General features: G+C 34.8%; 3 protein-coding genes across 5 annotated transcripts; 2 read left to right on the forward strand and 1 right to left on the reverse strand.

Moving 5' to 3' along the window:
• The first annotated feature begins 931 nt into the window (after nt 1–931).
• On the forward strand, nt 932–6,465 carry LOC111494429 (pumilio homolog 24). Of its 3 annotated transcripts, none has more exons than XM_023144376.1 (18): nt 932–1,095; nt 1,327–1,627; nt 1,737–1,790; nt 2,393–2,454; nt 2,538–2,619; nt 2,706–2,829; nt 2,917–3,000; nt 3,751–3,865; nt 3,942–4,092; nt 4,193–4,306; nt 4,389–4,460; nt 4,712–4,762; nt 4,854–4,904; nt 5,027–5,134; nt 5,239–5,415; nt 5,504–5,578; nt 5,669–5,922; nt 6,081–6,465. In XM_023144376.1, the coding sequence occupies exons 2-18, from the start codon at nt 1,400–1,402 to the stop codon at nt 6,214–6,216; spliced, it is 1,938 nt and encodes a 645-aa protein (XP_023000144.1). In that variant the 5' UTR covers nt 932–1,095; nt 1,327–1,399; the 3' UTR covers nt 6,217–6,465. The 3 variants fall into 3 exon arrangements, with proteins under 3 accessions (XP_023000144.1, XP_023000145.1, XP_023000146.1); XM_023144377.1 differs by having other exon boundaries at nt 1,383–1,627; XM_023144378.1 differs by having other exon boundaries at nt 1,386–1,627.
• Nucleotides 6,466–8,440: 1,975 nt separating this feature from the next.
• LOC111494430 lies at nt 8,441–15,946 on the forward strand. Its single transcript, XM_023144379.1, has 7 exons — nt 8,441–8,975; nt 10,029–10,226; nt 10,726–10,998; nt 12,561–12,663; nt 13,097–13,215; nt 14,723–14,899; nt 15,167–15,946. Exons 1-7 carry the CDS (start codon nt 8,685–8,687, stop codon nt 15,929–15,931), a joined length of 1,926 nt encoding a protein of 641 aa, XP_023000147.1. The 5' UTR covers nt 8,441–8,684; the 3' UTR covers nt 15,932–15,946.
• Nucleotides 15,947–16,929: 983 nt separating this feature from the next.
• Nucleotides 16,930–19,565, reverse strand: LOC111494434. The gene is made up of 8 exons (XM_023144382.1): nt 19,176–19,565; nt 18,956–19,086; nt 18,670–18,747; nt 18,533–18,577; nt 18,394–18,438; nt 18,247–18,298; nt 18,003–18,099; nt 16,930–17,282 (listed from the first exon to the last, which is right to left on the reverse strand). The coding sequence occupies exons 1-8, from the start codon at nt 19,513–19,515 to the stop codon at nt 17,117–17,119; spliced, it is 954 nt and encodes a 317-aa protein (XP_023000150.1). The 5' UTR covers nt 19,516–19,565; the 3' UTR covers nt 16,930–17,116.
• Nucleotides 19,566–20,083: the final 518 nt, after the last annotated feature.

Genomic DNA, 20,083 nt, shown 5'->3' on the forward strand with positions numbered 1-20,083 from the left:
TTTTTTTTTTTTTTTTTTTTTTTTTTTTTTTTTTTTTTTTTTTTAATTTAATTTACATAGCAGGCTGTCGAGTATGGTAGTGATCAACAAACATGTTTTTGTGCAATTGAATTTTGTTTTAATTTAAATTGTGAAATTAATAAAATGTAATCGTATAGTTCCAAATTATCATATAATTTAATTTTATAAGAGAAAAAATCCTTGAAATTGTGGGCGGATGAATGTTAAATTTTGGATTTAAATTTTACACCAAAACTAATTTTCAATATACTACCCCTTCTATTTTATTTTGCATTTCAAAGAAATTAAAAAAATTAAGATATTGTTGGCTAGTTAATTAATTAAAATATATCTTTATTGTCTCGAGCTTTTTAAACCTCATAAATTGTTTTATTAATATTTTTAATTTATGTGAGATCCCACGTCGATCGGAGAAGAGACACAAACAAACTTATTTATAAGGGTATGAAAACCTTTTCTTAAGAGACATGTTTTAAAAATCTCGAGGGAAATTTCAGAAGGAAAAACTCAAAAGTGATAATATATTAGCGATGAGCTTGAGCTGTTACAAAGGATAGTAGAATCAGACACCAAGTGATGTGTCAGTGAAGAGGATGAGTCCCAAAGGGGAGTAGACATGATGCAGTATGTCAGCAAGGACGCTGGGGCTGGAATGGGGGTGGATTGTGGTCTCACCTCCGTTACCAAAAGAACGAGTGTTAGTGATGATGTTTATTAATATATTAAAATCGTTTAAGAAAATTCCAAAAGGAGAAGCGAGAGAACAATATCGGCGGGCGTTAGCTTTATAACAACACTCTGGCATATTTTCAAGTTGAAGGTGTTTTTTTTTCTCAATAATTTAGCATAAAAATTAAAATAAAAACAAATAAAAGAAAGAACCCTAAACCCTTTATATTACTCTCGCGCTCACGTGCTGTACCTTCTTCTACTTCTTCACGCCGACCCCTCTGTTTCAGCTGCGCAGTTTCTCCCCGACTCTCTCTCCCGTTCTGTGCTGCCACCACCGTCGCGGACACGCCGCCGCAGCCCCTGGCAAGTTTGCGCCGACTTCTCACTCTCTCGTTGTTACTGGTATTCTTCCAATCTGCCTTTATTCTCACTTGACAAACTCGAACTAGGAATTTTCTAATGAAAGAATGGAGAGTATTGATTTTCCCTTTTTCATAACAATAGACTAATAGCAAAACAGATGAAAACATGAAGCCTTGCTGAAAATTGAGACTCTTCGAACTGCCTTTTGATCTGTTGCATATTTCATTCGAAGTTTTTAATCATATTATCCAATTCTCTCTTAATGCGTAGCTTGTAGGAGTTATTTTGGTTGACCGAACAACCTCAACTTATTTATATTTGTAAAGTAGCTTCAGCCCCTACAATGGTGGCGAAGAGCCAGCAAAACAGTAAACCCCAAAACAGGAAGCAAATTTCAGGCAACAAGAGTTCCTCGCATGGTTCCGCTTCGAAGAAACCGAAGTTCGTAAATGACAAGCCCTCGAAGTCCCATGGCCTGGGAACTGTTGGTAAACCCTTCAAATCGAAGGTTGAAAAATCAGAAGCTAAAAAGGAACCAATTACGAAGCGAGAACATCGCCTCCAAGCTAAGGTCTGTCAGTTTGGTTCAATCATCTGTTTCTTTCCTTTGATTTCTCTTGCCTTCTAATGGTTCTGTCTCTCGAGGAGATTTCTTGAATATTCTTTTGTTATCTCATCAGGAACTTGCAGAGGCTAGGAAGAAGAAAAGGAAACGACATTATGATTTGGAACATGTAAGTTTCTCAACTTTGAATAGTTATTTTCTGCCCCATTGGCTCATCGAGTGTTGAGTTGGCCCTGAGGATAATATGAGAGGGTCCTGATTAGAGTATGGCATTTCACTGCTGAAATCCGGTTATGCTACATGTGGAATAGTTATTAACTAAGTTGAGGCCAACATTTAGTGTCAAAGAAAACAAAAATTAAACTGACTGAACCCGGGGAAGGGGGGATTGAAGCGAGGGACTGAAGGAAGGCTGAGAGGAGTGGGCAGCCTAAACCGACATTGGCTACTGACACGCTTATTTTTCAGTGATTGTTTTAACATTAAGTTACACTACTCTATTGTGAGATCCCACATCGGTTGGGAGGAGAACGAAACATTTTTATAATGGTGTGAAACCTCTCCTTAACAAACGCGTTTTAAAAACCTTGAGAGAGCCCAAAGAGGACAATATATGCTAGCGGTGGGCTTGGGCTGTTGCACTTATCTTCATTACGGTCATTTTTATTTCATTGGAAAAATAGTGACTCAATGGAAGATTCTCGGGAGCTAATGATAGATAGATTAAATTTCTTTAAATCCTTCCCGCCCCTAACTATTCATTGCGTGCAGGAGCTTGCACATCTATGGGAGAAAATGAGGGTTCGAAATATCACCAAGGAAGATAGATCCAAGTATGAGTATCACAACTGAATTTACTTTTCCCTGCCATCTCTCATATCATTAACCTTATTCCTCTTATAATGACAATTTTCAGATGGGTAAGTAAAGCATTAGAAAACATGAAGGGGAAGATCCCTGAAATTGCAGGTTCCCATGTGTCGTCTCGTGTGCTTCAGGTGAATTTTCCGTGCAATAGCTCTTTGATCTTCACAGATGTATATTTTCCCGTTTACTTTTAATTCTCTTTGGTCTTCTGCTATAGACGTGTGTTAAACACTGCACAGATGCCGAGAGAGAGGCAGTGTTTGAGGAACTTAAGCCTCATTTTCTCACTCTTGCTTGCAACACTTACGCAGTTCATCTAGTGAAGAAAATGTTAGATAATGGTGTGTTCTTATCGTACCACTTAAGCCTTCCTTGTTGATTTCTTCCAAACAAGGCGCTGATTTTCTGCATGTTGTGTTCGTTTGTAGCCTCGAAAAAGCAGCTGGCTGGGTTTATCTCATCTCTACATGGCCATGTAGCTTCTCTTCTTCGTCACATGGTTGGATCTTTAGGTATTTTAAGGTTCATGGGTTCTGGCTCATCCAATATCTTCAACTTTTAAGAATTACTGCATGATTTATCATATAAATAACTTTATTTACTTTTACAATTGTTAAATCTTGTATCATACTCGTTCTTTTTGGCTTGGAAGTTGAACCAAGTCTTAGTAAGTAGCAGACACATTTGTTTGATTAGTGCTGATACATATTTTGAGAACCCACATCGATTGGGGAGGAGAAAGAAACATTCTTTATAAGGGTGTGAAAACCTCTCCCTAGCAGATACATTTTAAAAACATTGAGGGGAAGCTCGGAAGGGAAAGCCCAAAGAGGATAATATCTGCTAGTGGTGGGCTTGAGCTATTACAAATGATATCAGAGACAGGCACTGGGCGATGTGCCAGCGAGGAGGCTGAGCTCTGAAGGGGAGTGGATATGAGGTGGTGTGCTAGCAAGGACGCTGGTACCCAAAAGGGGTGGATTTTGAGATCCCACATCGGTTGGGGAGGAGAACGAAGCATTCTTTATAAGGGTGTGAAAACCTCTCCCTAGCATACGTGTTTTACAAACTTTGAGGTGAAACCCAAAGAGGACAATATCTGCTAGCGGTGGACTTAGACTGTTACACATGTAATTAGGTTTCGATCTCTATAGTCTTTATTGTTTTTGTTTGTGAAAACATTTATCTATGAATGATGCAACTCAAGCATGAATTTGAACATTACCAATGTCATTATTAATGTTGTATTTGCATTTTGGCAGTTGTTGAACACGCATACCATTTAGCAAATGCAGCTCAGAAACAAACACTTCTATTGGAACTTTATTCGGTGGAACTCCAGCTATTTAAGGATCTCGTCTCGATGAAAGAAAGCAGGTTAAGAAATTGGCAAATCTTATTATTTTGTATCTTTCTTCGGCAGGCCCTGTCATCAGAATCATGTTATATGCAGGCTAGTGGATGTAATTTCAAAATTGGACATTAAAAAAGCTTCAGTCTCGCGACACATGACATCAGTAATTCAACCTATTTTGGAAAAGGGGATAGTTGACCACTCTATTATACATAGGGTTCTGATGGAATACTTTACCATTGCTGATAAGGTGTTGTGAAATTTTCCATTTTTTTTACAACTAATATGATATTCTTGGAGTTATAATTTCTTTCTAAATGACTTTTTCTTCTTAATCAATTTGTTGGAAGACATCTGCCGCAGATGTAATCCAACATTTGTCCAGTTCACTTCTTGTTCGAATGATTCACACTAAAGATGGATCAAGGATCGGTGTACTTTGCATAAAACATGGGAGTGCAAAGGTTTGTATATTAATCCGTTTTTGTATCTTAAAATCAAAACAAACAAATAAAATAATTCGTTGTCTTTGGTTAATTATCTCAGGAAAGAAAGAAAATCATCAAGGGAATGAAAGGCCATGTGAATAAGATAGCACACGAACAATATGCGGTTATGGTAAGCATTACCTTTTAAACTGTGCCTACTAAATCCTTCTATGTCTGAAATTAGGAAACATTATCTGCTCTCTGGACTTGCTGAAATCACTTAGAATTTTGTTATTGCTGAAATAGTCATGCTAGTACTTTTATTATATATATATATACACACACACATTATTTTATTTTATTTATTTTGAAGTTATATTTATTTTATCTGATTGTGAATCCACCAATGTCATATTATGGGGTACCTCTTGCGTCTTTCAGGTTCTTGTGTCCATTATCTCGGTTGTCGATGATACGAAGCTGATTAGGAAGGTTAGTTCTTAACCATCTATTCAGACTATTGTTCAACATGTTTTTTGTGTTCTCCGATACATATCGAAAGTTGGATTTTCACGTGTTTCAGATTATTATTAACGAGCTCGAGAAAGATTTGAAGGAGCTTATTTTGGATAAGGTCTCTATTATTCTTTTCTTACACTTCACATATCGAAGTTACGATTTCTCCATAATATAGTCCTGTTCTCCCTGCTAACTTTATATTTCTTTGAATCTTCATTTGTTCAATTACAATTTTAGAATGGAAGACGTGTAGTACTGCAACTACTGCGTCCCAATTGTTCGCGCTACTTCAGTCCTGATGATCTTGCTTCTTTAAATTTATCAATACCTTCTCTTTGCAACAAGGTATTTTGACTTTTATCAATGATTCCATTTTGTATAACTAATTCTTACTTTTGAAGCAAACTGCCAACATTATATTTTATAACTAGACTATGCCTTCTTCTCAGTCTGAGTCAGGAGTCGATAGAGCAGAAGAAAAGGCTGATAGAGACATGGGCGAAACGGAAGGTGAGGAGGTTGATGGAGGCGAGGTTTCTGCCGAGGGCTCTGAAGCTGTAGACGGTGGTAAAAAAGATCCTCTTATCCGAAGACATGAGTTGTTGGTGGATAGCGGGCTAGCTGAGGTTCGTTATTTGAACAATGTGCTATATTGCCATATTTCTTTTTATATATGAAGCATGATTATGACTTGGAGAGCTTTACATCTTTCAGAAACTTGTCGATGTATGTGTCAACAATGCTGGGGAAATACTAAGGTCAAATTTCGGCCGAGAAGTAATGTACGAGGTATATATTATATACTAAACTCGAACTCGATAACTCATCTAGTTTTCTTCTTCCATCAGTCTAATAAGTTGCATCAATTTTTGCATTCAGGTTGCGATGGGGGGTGCTGATGGCGTTCTTCAATCGAAGTTGGGAGAAAAGCTGAGTGGTTTGTATGAAGCTATAGCTTCACTTGCAGCAGAGCCTAAATCTGAAGACGCAGCCGCCGGAGATGAGCATGTGCTTGAAAATTTCCACTCTAGTAGGACTATAAGAAAGCTAATCTTGGACTGCCCTGCCTTTGCCCTCACTTTGTGGACCACAGCACTTGAAGGGAAATCCAAATTGTGGGCTCAAGGTCACAGGTTCGTCTTAGATTTTTCGATTCGTAACCCTGTGGATCAAATTGAAGGTGTTCGTGCTTCTTAGATTCATAAGTGTATGATATTTCTAACCGTCCTGAACCACGAGATACTCGTTCTTATGAGGTTGCAATTTGTTCTTTTATTTTTTTGAATCACAGTTGTAAGATAGTCCAAGCTTTCCTGGAATCCACGGACTCAAAGGTACGTGAAATTTCAAGAGTAGAGTTACAGTCCTTGATTGACGAAGGGCTGCTCAAAATCCCAGGCACCAAGCAGTCTGCCGACAAAAGCTGAATACCCAATTTTGTGGATGAAAGGAAACTGCGCATCCTCGAGGTACTGTACTGCTAAACTACGGCATATCTGTTGACTTGCTTCTTTCTTCATTTTTTTTTTTTTTTTTTTTTTTCTCTTTTCTGTCTGGTCGTCGGGTCTAAGTTTTGAGGTATAGAAATTTACCATGCAAGTAGACCCTGTTCTCTTAAAAACGATTATATATTTAAAGTTATTAGCCTGATTAAACGTTTTGCCATACGGCTTCAAGTTCCATTCATTTTGTGCTCTTTGGTTAACTGGTGGTCAAATTCGATGCCCAGGATGTCGGTTCGAGGTAAGGTTAAATTGATGTTAAAATTGGTTTTTCGATGTTATAATTTAAAATTGGTTAAATTAACATAAAGCTCGAGTCAATATTTGTGGGACAGGCAGCCGGCTAAAATGTTGACTGGATAAAATAGTTACGGCCCCTACGGGTGTGAAGGGCCATGGCCACAAGCTCCTAAATAACCAATGACAAGCACGAATGACCGACCACCGACAAACCGATGTTTATAACAGTTTTTACATCAAACGACCACACCGACAAAAATGCACATCAAATTCCCGGCGTATCCGGTTGGCGGTCGAAAGATAAGAACCTTCGACTTTTTTCTTTTCTTTTTTTTTTTTTTTTAAATCAATGTCCAATTTAAAATAAACTTAATTTCAAGGAGGCAAAAAAAAAAAAAAAAAAAAAAAAAAAAAAAAAAAAAAAGCATCTTAAAAAATTTTTGAANACTTATGAATGTGACCTTTAAACAGACAAACTATAGGTATCTATGGCTGACGTTTCATGATTATCCTTATAATTATTGATTGGAACATGTGTATTTTTTAATATTTTTCTATCTGCCCCTTTGTTTAGTATTTTATGGTAGTATGTTATTATGTATTATTATTATTATTTAATGTAAACTCGGTGTGAAATAGATTTAACATGAAGATTTGTGTTTATTTAGTCTTTAAATGCATGATTTTATAAATTTAATGACTACCTTCTTTATTTTTTATTTTTAGATTTTTTAGATTTTTTTTTTTTTTAATAAGGAGACTAAGTATAAAGTTCTTGTAATTGATCCAATAGTTTATGAGGTGATAATTTTATTGGAGTATTAGATTTACCTTTTTGCAGTAACAATGAAAAATTTTCGCAAAACTTTTTAAATAATAATTTTTTCTAATATAAAATTTAAAATGATATTCTTTTTCTTCAAAATTTTAATTTAAGTAAACTAGATGTAATACCTTCTATTTAATTTATATTAATTTACTTATAATTTTTTATTTTTTTGAAAATAATAACAGTTTGAATCATTTATTAAATTAATTTTATTTATGAAATTTTTGAAAGATACCCTCAATATTAAGTAATTTCAATGGGAATAAATTAATAATTGTATTAAAATTTTAGAAAGTTTGAAGAAGGAACCAATTGTGAAATAATTTGAATGTAATGAATTGAACATTTATGGTGAAAATCGATTTTCTTCCCTAATTTAAGAATAATTCCCAGCCGTGATAATTAGTGATAATTAGTATAGTAGATAAACAAACGGCAAGATTTTCCAAGTGGTCCCACGCGTGTTGTTCCGGTGGGCCCACGTCCACGACCTCCGATCCAACTACAGACAGCTATTGCGATTTGTCATTAATCATTATCTTCTTCTCCCCCACCTTCATCCATCTATACTATTAATCTATTTCCTTAATTTTTCAATTTTTTTTTTTAAATATTTATAAAACACTAAATGGCTTACAAAAAGTTAAAAGCTTTATTTGTTTCGTGCTTTATTTATTTATAAAACATACTCCTCATAACTTATTAACCAGTTTCACCTAATACCTTAATTAACTACTAATAAAGGAAAAAAAAATGCCATAATTAATACATGCTTATTTTTTTAGGTCAAAAATTAAATTTGAGACTAATAAGAAAAGCTTAATGATAATTGATACATGCTTAATTTTTTAAATCGGAATTTGAATTTCTGGATGCTAATATACTAACATGCAATGCTTTTGAGTCTCGATCTCTATTGAAACATTGTGTGTTCCACGTCAAATTAACTTTTTCGAATATGATAAAATTTGGGCTTAAACCTAATTGATAGCATTCCGCGAGTTGGGATTCGCTACCATTCTTACAATGACGAAACTACCCTTCATATCCGCCCACTCGTTTTAAGTAAAGATTTATTTCTGGTTTGCCTCCAAACAAACGCAATTATCTCTCTAGATTTTAGGAATCAATCATATTCGCCTTCCTGAATTTCTTCCTTTCTTCTCCGATCCTCTACTTCTCCAATTTTTGGAGCCCTAGTTTCGTTTCGCATTCTATTCCACCAGTTTTGCGGTTGTTTCAAGTGTTAAATTTTCCTTAAATCATCGCACTTCGAGTTTGATGGTTTTTTTTCCTGAGGCTTCGATCTCCACAATTCGATACCATGGCGGCCGGTGCAATGGCAACCTATGCGGGAGCCGCCTTGATAATTTATTACGTTCTGAGCCGGAGATTAGCAGCAAAAGGCGATGAAGATGATCGGAATGGTAATTTGTCCAAATCGATTAGATCGGGAAGGAGAAGGATCTCTCGGAGGCCGGCTCAGGCGCCGGCGACGTGGTTTGAGACCATAACTACTCTATCGGAGACTCTTAGGTTTACATACTCAGAAACCTTAGGGAAATGGCCGATCGGTGACTTGGCATTTGGCATTAATTACTTGATGCGGAGACAGGTGCGCTCTTTTTTCCTTGAGATTTTTTTGTTCGTTCGATTTATCAGACACTATTTGCGATCTTTCATTGTTCGACGTGCATTTGCTCGTGCTTGTTTATGCTTTTGTTTTTTTTTTCCTCCGATAATTGTTTGAGAGGCTCATTTCTTGAATGTGCACATAGGACGCTGTTGTTGTTATATATATATATATATATATATATATATATATATATATATATATATGTATGTATGTATGTATGTATATTATTTTAGATTCTTGATATGGCATAATTTGTTGTTACTGATTAACTTTTTTTTAAAAAATGTTTTCTAAATCACTAATGCTTGGGGCTTTCCGTGCTAGAACTCGTTAGTGAATTTATTCCTGAGGTTATGTATGTTCTGTTATCTGAATTTAGCGATGTTACTCTCACGCGAGTCTCGATTTCTCACTGTTCGACTTGCATTAGCTTGTGGTTTTCCTCGTTCTTGTTCATATCAAGAGTGTGAATCACACAAAATTTCCAGGTGTCGGTTTAGAGTCTTCATTTCTTGAATGCGGACAGAGGAAGTTAAGAAGCTTGACATGTCTCATTTTATCCTTACCGTGTTACATTTTTCTGTATGTTTTTATATATATGTTCGTCTGCTTGTGATTGTTGTTTTCCTTGTACTGAACTCGAAAGTGAATTGAGTTTTGAGGTTGTGTATTTTACATAATAGTGACTTAAGCAATGTTAGTCGGCTACGACTCACGATCATCCACTGTTTGTGTGCATTCGTTTGGTTGTTCATTTGTTCCCTGTTCCTTTTCGTATCTAGAATGCGTACCACACAGGATCCCTGTGGTCGTTTAAGAGCCTCTATTTCTTGAATGTGGATGGAGGACGTTGTTTTTTATTTGAAAGTCTTCATACTTCTATAATTTCTTATTACTGTTTTAGATTTTTCAGTGGTTTTTTACTTCCTCTGGTTGATTATCGGTTTCCATGTAGCGAAACTTGAAAGTGAATTCAGTTATGAGGTCATGTAGTTTTGTAATTTGGACATAGCGGCGTTACTCTTCTTGCAGGGAAATTTACAAGTTGCTAATGTGTATGCGAGCGACGACAGTGTACAACTTAAAGGTCCTGAAATTATCGCAGAGTTGAAGAGCTTTTTGCGGTTGCTCACCTTCTGCATGTTTTTCTCTAAGAAACCGTTTCCAATATTTTTGGAATCTGCCGGCTATTCTCAGGAGGATGTGCTTATTCAAAAACCAAAAGCTGGGGTATTAACCTTCTAGAATTTCACTTGTTTAGATTTTCACCTTGCTTTGAATTCATTTAAAGCGTGCTGATTGTGGAATTTGTGGTTCATGAAGGCTTGACGATAGTCCTTTGTTATCCTCGTTAATAAGCCTGCCTAATCACTGATTTTTATCTCTTCTTAGCAATTTTAAAACCTCGACTGCTTTCTCTACATTGATTCAATAGCGTTATTAATATTCTTGTAGGAAAATTGCACTATCAGCATCATAACACAATCTGTCAGTAAGCTAAATGGCCTAACTGGTTGAAGACTTGCTACCTCTAAAAATAATCTAAACACTCGATGTCTCCTATATTAGATCTTTTCCTATGCTCACAGAATCTAAATATCTTTTATTTATGATCATTCGAGTTTTAGTAGTTTTTGAAGTTGTAACCTTGATTGTTTCGGTGGTTAGAATTCTTCTTCTGGCTTGAGTATTTGACCATCGTTTTTAATGACTACCTTACTAATTGCAGATTTTGAAGCCTGCCTTTACAATAATTCGTGATAGTAATTCCAAATGCTTCCTTTTATTGATTCGGGGTACTCATAGTATAAAAGACACATTAACTGCAGTAACTGGTGCAGTGGTTCCTTTCCATCATTCAGTTTTACATGATGGTGGGATAAGTAATCTAGTTTTAGGATATGCACACTTTGGGATGGTTGCAGCAGCTCGTTGGATTGCGAAGCTAAGCACTCCTTTCTTACTCAAAGGTCTTGATGAATTTCCCGACTACAAAATAAAAGTACGTTGTTTTCTTACTCAAATTCAATTATTTCTTTATTTTTCCTTACAATGTCCTTGTTTCCTTCTATTAACCTGATGCAAACTTCTGATTTGCCTACCATATTTCATCCTAATCGTGTTTGAACCGGTAACTGTATTTTTCTCCGCTTTATGTTTCTGAGAATGCATTCTATTATTCTTATGGCTTTTTTATTAGCTGTGTGACCTTTCAGTTTTATGATGTGTTTACTTATATATTTGACGAAAGTTGGCCTGTGCAGTTGGTGATCATCTTTTTTAGAGGAATTTTTATGTTACACTCGTCTCATTGATATTGATAACTAAGCATGAAATTCTGTTTTCATGAGATTTATCATATTGACTTTGTGAACTTTTTGATAAATGATATTGTTCCTATATTATTCACTGCCACATCATACTGATCTTCTGAAAGGTATCCGAAATTCTCACTCTATCGAATATATCCAACCCCATACAAAAATTACCATACACCCGACTGGCCCACCCCAAGGAGACAGAAATCTTAGAGGAAAAATGTTGAAACCACAAACATCATCAAACACACTTCAATTCTATTTCTTTAGAAGAAAGATGTTGAAGCCATATATTTCAAGTTTGAAAGGAATTGTAGAAGGAAGATGTTGAATGCACGAACATCATCAAAATACTCTTCAATTCTTTTCTTTACAACTCAACCCCCATCTCCACATGCGCGCCTCCACCCTAGTAGCTCATCATGAAGCCTTGCTGTAGTTTGAATGCAAATGCATATGCCATGATCCAAGGTGACCCAAACCAATAGGGATGACCTCTGGTCAATGTAAATGGCAAGGGATTAGCGATAATAGGTCTAAGCTCTTTAGATTTTTCTTGGCAATTGAATGTAGTAGAGTCAGAACGGATGGGGTGCTTGCAAGTTATCCGGCTAACCCACAGCTTAGAGATTGTATAAGCATACTCAAAAGATCCATCCTGTCCTTGTAAGAAAGAATCTGTCCAACCTGCAACCATTAGGAATGTGAATTAGACCAAATAAACCTGCATTTTGGGAGGAATTTCAAGAAATCTATTCACATTGAAGGAGGGTCAAGGACTGAGTTTGAAAGCTCACATGGATCAGAAATCCATCCACATCGAACTGTAAGCCCCTAATCTCATCAAACTTCTCAGCCATTAAAATAATCTTTGAGAAACAATTAGCTGTCCAAACAATTAGCATGACGATAAGATGAGGTTTAAAGCTAAGACCCTCAAGGTTAAGACGAGACTCCTACATGCTAAGCTAGCTGTCAAAGTCTAAGTATTGTATAGCATAATGTAATGCTATTCACAAGCGAAGTAGTACTCTGAATAACAAAATAAAGAAAACTGCTCTAATGAGCTATATCTTTCTTCTTGAAGAAAAAGGTTCGAAATCTCTCTTTGCTTTTCCTGTAGAGCACATTACTAATGCGAAGATTTTTATATCCAGATTGTTGGGCATTCTCTTGGCGGTGGAACCGCTGCTCTCTTTGCTTTTCCTGTAGAGCACATTACTAATGCGAAGATTTTTATATCCAGATTGTTGGGCATTCTCTTGGCGGTGGAACCGCTGCTTTATTAACATATATTCTTCGAGAACAGAAGGAGTTCTCCTCTAGCACCTGCGTCACATTTGCCCCAGGTTTGCCAACGTCCTCATTTGTTGATATTCCTTTTTTTTTTCTTCTTATTCAACCGGTGCGATTTAGTTTGCTTTGTTTATTGGATTTAATAAGTGAGTGACAAAATCATATGCATTTAGTCCATGTTTTACAATCGATTTCTTTACTCGTTGCTTTGTTCCAATGGTTTTATGAACGCGAAACATGTATCACAATATGCTTTACTTTTTTTTCTTTTATTTTTTTGAGTTCATGAACCTGTGAAATTGGGAAGCTTCCAACCTTTAGAGATCTCTTTGGATTAGTCTCATGCTTGTATATATATATTTATGTTGATGAGAAATTTTCTTTAAATATGCCTGTTTGAAATATTTACACAATGCTTGGATTTTGCCTCGGGTTTATAAAGTCTTAACTATTTTATCATTTTTTTAATTAACTTCATTTGTGTAGCTGCTTGTATGACATGGGAGTTGGCAGAATCGGGTAATCATTTCATTACTACAATTATTAACGGTTCAGATCTGGTGCCCACCTTCTCTGCCGCCTCCATCGACGACTTGCGATCTGAGGTACTAATAATTACCATACCTGACGTAATATTATATGTTTATGTTGAATAATCGGCTCTAAAAAGGCATTTTACCACTTTTCTTTTTTTTTACTAAAAAGGAATAAAAAATCATTTTTTAAATGAAATTAATCTATAATTTTGATTGCTTTCAAACTTCACCACTACAACTTACCTTTCTTATCTGATTTCTCTCTCAATTTCTAGGGAAAAAAAATCCAAGTTTAGAAACTCATCAAGAATTTGGATTCTAAATTATAAACTTTTTTAGTATCATCAAATTGGACTTTAAACATAAATAGTTGGTAATTTTTACCTTGGTTCAATTTCTAATTTTTCTACTATTTTCTTAACAAAATTTGCATAAAAATAAGTTTCACCATTAAATAATTTTTTTTTCAAAATTCATAAAATTCAACAACCAGCACTTTAGTTCTAATGTCTCTTTTCTAAACTTTTTTAACATTAATTTTGTCTTATATTTTATAATTTATTGAACGCATAAAAAGAATTTCCAATGATATTCGGATCAAGAACTTATTAAAGAATAAAAATTGTAATACTCCATAATTGTTAAAAAGTTTAAAGTTAAATTTGAGAAAATTGAAAGCTTAGGTTAAAATTATAAGGTATTGAATCATAATTGATTCTTTTTCCTGATTTCTATTTTTCTAAAGTTCTCTCCCCAACTTCTAAAAATATTTTGAACTTATTTCCTTGTTCTTTAGACCTTCTCATTTCACTCGCTCATGCCTTTTCCCTTTCTAAAACTGTTTTACTTAACTTTCCGTCGATCATTCATTATTGCAACTTTCGTTTCTAATTTTAACTCTATCCTTCCCATTTAACGCTTGTTTTATTGGTTGGTTTGTCTTTATTTTTCGAACTTTCTCATTTACTTTTTGTAGAAAAATAAGAAACAAGTTCTCTCTCTCACAAACGATTAACGGCTATTATTAAATTTTTATTTTGAAAAATATTTTTAAATATAAATGAATTGTTCATATTTGGTATAAATATATGTCTATTCTATTATATGTTTGTTGTTGGTTAAATAAACCAAAAGAGATCATTTCTTAGGGAAGAACCAATCAAGGAATTTTATTATATCCCTCTCACTTTTTGTTTTTTTTTTGTAATTTGTAAGGGTAAACTATACAAAAGAGAATATATTTTATAAAAATAAAATTATATTTATATAAAAAAAAAATATGTTATATGTCATGTAGTTCCATTTAGGAACTTCTAATGCTCTCTTTCTAACTTTTATCTCTCTCTCACTAAAGCTCTTTCTTTGTTTGTTTTTAAAAGATGGAAAACGTTATTAAAACACATTTTTACTAAAACCTAACAAATATGTTTGATTTTACATTTTCAATAAATAGGGACAGAAAATCAAACATTTCATGTTTTTTGTCTTTTGGTTGTATAAAATTTACTTTATCTTGTAATGCCCGGTCTGCGTTATCATTATTATTATTGTATTTCTTACGATTGGTTATGAATAGGTGACAGCATCATCGTGGCTGAATGATTTACGAGATCAGGTAGAACGTACCAGAGTCCTCAATGTTGTTTATCGCTCTGCAAGTGCTCTGGGCTCGCGCCTTCCCTCTATAGCTACAGCCAAAGCTAAGGTCGCCGGTGCAGGCGCCCTGCTCCGCCCCGTCTCTACCACCACTCAGGTTTCTTTTCTCCGCTAAGAAACAAAAAATTAGGCTCAAATTAACAACTATTTATTTTTAAAAAAATCTGAAGTCTTCAATGTTTGAATTTTAATCAAATTAGAAAAAAAAAAAAAAAAACTTTTTAAAAATGATTTTGTTTTTTTCTTTTAGTTTTCAAAGCTTATCTATGTTTTTGAAAAAGTAGTAGAAAGTTATATAGATAAAAGTAGTGGAAAGTTATATAGATAAAAGTAGTTTTAACGTTTAACCTTGGCATTTATTTAGGCTGCGGTAAAAAGTGCGGTTGTGCGAACTCGGTCCTCTCTGTCTTCTTGGTCCTGCATGGGGGCTCGCAGACGAAACGGAAGCACTTTATCGGATCCCACAGAGGAGTTGCCTGAAGCCCCTCTGATAACAGAAAGGAAGCACGAATCATTCATAGCTGAAGAAGTTACAACACTTAATACAATTGAAAAAAAAAAGAAGCTAGATTCTGGCTCTTCTGGTGATGATGGTATCTCTGATGATCACGACACCGATGAGGAGCACCACCACCACCTCATACATGAAGAAAGAACCGACGTCGAAGACATTACAGACGGCGAGTTGTGGTATGAACTGGAGAAGGAACTACAGCGACAAGATGTGATTACTCGAGAAGCTGATGTTGTTGGTCCAGCAGCCACAGAAATTGAAGTGGAGAGTATGCTAATAACAGATGTTGAGGGAAACAGTGAACAACAACCATTGTCTTCTCTGGATGCTTCGGAAAATATTCGATTCTATCCTCCTGGAAAAACAATGCATATTGTCTTAGCCTCCTCCTCGCCGAATTATGATAACTTAGCTCACGACGATGATGATGACGAGATTGTGCAAGAAAAAGTTGGTATATATGAGACGCCTAGAGAACTGTACAGCAAACTGCGTCTGTCTCGAACAATGATCAACGATCATTATATGCCTATGTACAAAAAGATGATGGAATTGTTGATCAACGAACTTGAAAGTGATGTATCCAGTAGTTGCCGAATGTCAATAATTTCATAAAATGCTTTACATATATATATATATATAGCCGACCAACAAGATAAAGAAATATTTTCGTTATAATTGTATCTAGGCATTACAATCAAGCATGGGCAGATATCCATTTGATAACAATTTTATTTATTGTTTTTTAATTTCTCACCATTTATTTATCATAGTTTCCACTTTTCGATTCTTAGTAAATTTAAAAAATAAAAATAAATTTCTAAATATTGCTTTATCTGGTTTTTCTAAAAGTAGATAGTAGAACTTTGCTAAGCGATGGAAATAGTTATTAGAAGCTTAATTTTCAAGAGTTAGTGTAAGCTTAGTTTTCAAAAATACAAAATAAAATGATTATCAAGTAATTGAGCCATATTTGAGAATTATTTAATTTTTAATTTTTAAAAATTAAGTTCCATAAAAACTATGATTTTTGTTATTTACTTTTTACAACACTTCTTAATGCTGTTTTTTTTTTTTTTTTTTTTTTTTTTTTAAAANTTTTTTTTTTTTTTTTTTTGTCAAAACCAATGTCAAGAAACAATTCGGGGGAAAAAAAAAAAAACAGCATTAAGAAAAATTACCTTGAACCCAAATCAGGCTGCCTGGCTCATGTATTCTCCATGGCAGCAGGAAGCCGTCATTGAGTCCTCCTCCATAATCCATGGCAGAAGACAACTCATATCTAATCTCCACTAATATCTGGAAAGTAGACATCCGAGTAGTAATAGTATGTTGTATATAATGATGAAATACGAATTTGCAAATAATGTCCCCAAAGGACCACCAGTGTGGACGAATCTCGTTATAAGCAAATATACCACAGGTCTAGTTTGGTTCAATTTTAAGAAAAACAAAAAGTCAAACTGCATGGATTGATTTGCGGCCAACTAAACTAATCCAAACTAATGCCAGTCATAATCAAACCAAATTGAACATACCAAAAAAAAAAAAAAAAGTCGTTGACTAAACAATTGAAACATTCATGGTTTGGCAAGGATCTTGGCTTGAACTATAACAAAAATAAATTCCTGTATTATATAAAAGTTCACGGATTGACATGGATTCATTCAAGTTCTTAGCTCGTGACTAAGATACAAATTTATTGCTTAAATGCATATAATATGTTTAGATTGTACCTCTCAAGGCTTTTTTTAAGTATCTATTTAAAGCCCTTCTCTGCAGTTCTTTAGTTCTGCAATATCAACCGCCATATCGAAACTTGAGGGATTCTGGAGGCTCCTCTTCCATAATGCCCGAACCATTAGTGGCCAAATATTCACGGATGGTTGTTCTACGATCTCCAAGGAAAGTGTGATCCAGAAAGTTGTTGTAAGCTGCGTCGCCCAGATTATTTGCAGCTAAAACACTAGGAAAATATCATCACCTTCACTTTAGGTGGAGAGGATGTTATGAACAAACTGTGAATCGAGTTAACAAATGAATGATAATGATATATCCCAGAAGCATGACTTCATCGATCAGACAGGAGAATTTCAAAGAGGACCAGGCATCGTCAAAATAAAACAGGCACAATCAAGAAAAACAAAATTCAGTACGCAGCACAAATTAGCAAAAGAAACAATTTACTGATCGTTTTTCCTACTTGGAAAGCGAACTCCAAACTTGTTTAATCTATTCTAACAAGCAGCAAATTAAACAGCCTCGATCACTCATCTGGTGCCAATGGAGAGTACACAATCTATTCTAACAAGATAGATAAGAGATTAATTAAAAAATGAACTCGTAATGTTTGATATAAACCTAGAATTTAGAACACATCAGGATATACTTTTATACAAAAGCGTACTCATAAGAGATGATTTATGGCCAATGGCATAGCTTTTCAGACGATCTAGAGCAGCATCTGAAATGCAAAACCGAAGTTTTTTTGTACATACTACAGATACACTATCACAGTGAACAGAAGCACGTGATGGTCTCAACTTTTATAGATATGAAGTCTATCAATGGATCTTGAACCAAATTAAACATTGCCTAATTTCAATGTTTCATGCTAAATCCTACTCTTATTTCAGAAAATATTTGTTCAGGGACGCAGAAAGGGCACAGAGAAAAAGAAACTTACCAGTGTCGAAGATAGACGCGACAGGGTAAGATATCATCTCTCCAGATCTTATCAATATTATGACGACCATAATGCTGAAAATAAACGTCTTCATTTCCTGATATCAGTAGAAATAGCCAACATTTAGCAGAAACTTTAAATTTGAAGTAGCATATTCCTTATTTATAGGTTTCTACATTGAAATCCATAATTCCTCGCATGTATTTTGGTATAACTACAACAGAAAAGTAATTCTGAAGAGTACCTTTGCATCTCACTCGGAAGAATTCCTCATCAGTGGATCGAGAGCAAAGAACCTGCAATGTGACTTTAAAATATCAATTGATTGCGCTATTATCATGTACATAACAGTGACCTACGAGTGTATAATATATCAGCAACCATCGCATACCGCTGGTTTATCATATAACTTTCCATCTAATGTTTCAGGTAGAACCTACAACGAAAACACATTCTCAATTATAAATGTCAGAAATCGGCCTCAAAGTTTTGATCAGAAATGAAATAACAGACAAAAACTAAATACATACGGCTAGAAATCGAAACTCAATCTCTCTCTGTATAAACGCTGGAATCTGAAAAAGTTATGCAGCATAAACGAGATTTAGAAATTATTCCTCCTCATATCAAGATTCAATTAGTCTACAGGACGTTTGATTAGTGCTACCTCAGATTTCTTAATCTCGAAAACGGTAACGATGATAGTTTCTCCTTCGCAAGGCTCCGCACACAAGCTTGAAATCTCCTGATATGCAGACGTATAGCACGTCGTTAAACATTATGGCCAAATTCCTTTGGTCAAAAGAGAAATTAAACTTACAAAAATGAAAGAAGCGGAGGAGGAAGAGCAACAATAAGTTATCCATGTATCTTCTCTTTTCACAAAATTACTCTTCTAATAAGAAATACTACATATAAAACATAAGGCACAGAGTCTTAAAGCATACGAAAACCTTGGTTTCAGGTTTAGCTATGCCGCGCTCGAAGAATACAGGAGCTACATTTCCGAAAAGGCGCCTGAAGCCGTTCAATCTCGCCACTCTAAAGTTGATCAGTTCAGGAAAGGTACTTCGCGCGCTCCTCTCTGCGTCCAGAGAGAGAGAGAAATCAAACACACAAGCGATGGCTCAAAACCTAAAATCGACGATTGTGATGATGAAACGATCAACTCACCAGAGAGAAGAGAGCCAAAGCCACAAACAGAAATGTAAGAATCGTTGGAGAAGACGGATTCAAAATCGGACTCATCTCGAAGTTCCTTCGGTCCTTCTTTGTTCACTATGGAATTCGACATTCCGCGGTTCAAAGACGCGTTGATCGGATATACGTTCCGGAGGTTACTTAGAAAAACCAGTCTGGAGCCGGAGCCGGATCCGGAACAAAGGAGAGAGTGCGGTATACAGAAAGAGGGAAACCGAACCTGAAATCTAGAGCGGATTGGAGTTGGAGTCGAAGCGGAATCCCAAAGAGGGAGAGAACGATGAGCGAATTGGAGACTGAGCCACTCGGCCATCGAGAGAACCAGAAATTTAAACGGGAGAACTTCGCTTGTCTGATGTTTTGAACGGCCGATATATACTATAATATATAAACTAAAAAAAAATATTATATATATATTATTAAAGTTTAAAATTTTGTACCTTAGACTTTAAATTAAAAAAATATATTTACCTTTAATTTTGGATGAAAATAATTGTTTAGAAAATTCTTAAATTTTTAAATTTTGTAGAGATTTAGAAACAAAAAAAAAGAATGAAGAATTGTGGTTGAAACATAAAGAATATGTCAAATAAAGAAATAATGTATGGATATTAATAAGAATATTTTTTATGTTTTAAAAAAAGTTTATCGATATTAATAAGAATTTAAAAATATTTTTGAGAGAAGTTTATAAATATTTTTATCAATTTAATTAATATATATCTTAGCAAATAAATAAGAATTGGCCAATGAAAGAGTTGAGTCGATGGATGTGAGCAATCCTATAAAAAAACAATTTCACTTTTGATTATTATCATCTCTATCTAAATATATATTCATAAATAAGAAGGTTACATATGAATATTGAAATAACCTATAAA

The sequence above is a fragment of the Cucurbita maxima genome, unplaced genomic scaffold, assembly GCF_002738345.1.
Source record: "Cucurbita maxima cultivar Rimu unplaced genomic scaffold, Cmax_1.0 Cma_Scf00020, whole genome shotgun sequence".
Lineage (NCBI taxonomy): Eukaryota > Viridiplantae > Streptophyta > Magnoliopsida > Cucurbitales > Cucurbitaceae > Cucurbita > Cucurbita maxima.

Bases quoted from the DNA above. Each gene is read 5' to 3' on its own strand.
- LOC111494430 (XM_023144379.1), top strand. From the start codon at position 8,685: ATGGCGGCCGGTGCAATGGCAACCTATGCGGGAGCCGCCTTGATAATT. The intron at 10,999-12,560 runs GTACGTTGTTTT...TTTTATATCCAG, and splicing joins TTCCCGACTACAAAATAAAA to ATTGTTGGGCATTCTCTTGG. The intron at 14,900-15,166 runs GTTTCTTTTCTC...GCATTTATTTAG, and splicing joins CCGTCTCTACCACCACTCAG to GCTGCGGTAAAAAGTGCGGT.
- LOC111494434 (XM_023144382.1), bottom strand. From the start codon at position 19,515: ATGGCCGAGTGGCTCAGTCTCCAATTCGCTCATCGTTCTCTCCCTCTT. The intron at 19,087-19,175 runs GTGAGTTGATCG...CTCTGGACGCAG, and splicing joins CTTTGGCTCTCTTCTCTCTG to AGAGGAGCGCGCGAAGTACC. The intron at 18,439-18,532 runs GTATGTATTTAG...TTTTCGTTGTAG, and splicing joins TTGAGTTTCGATTTCTAGCC to GTTCTACCTGAAACATTAGA.
- LOC111494429 (XM_023144376.1), top strand. From the start codon at position 1,400: ATGGTGGCGAAGAGCCAGCAAAACAGTAAACCCCAAAACAGGAAGCAA. The intron at 1,628-1,736 runs GTCTGTCAGTTT...TTATCTCATCAG, and splicing joins AACATCGCCTCCAAGCTAAG to GAACTTGCAGAGGCTAGGAA. The intron at 5,416-5,503 runs GTTCGTTATTTG...TACATCTTTCAG, and splicing joins TGGATAGCGGGCTAGCTGAG to AAACTTGTCGATGTATGTGT.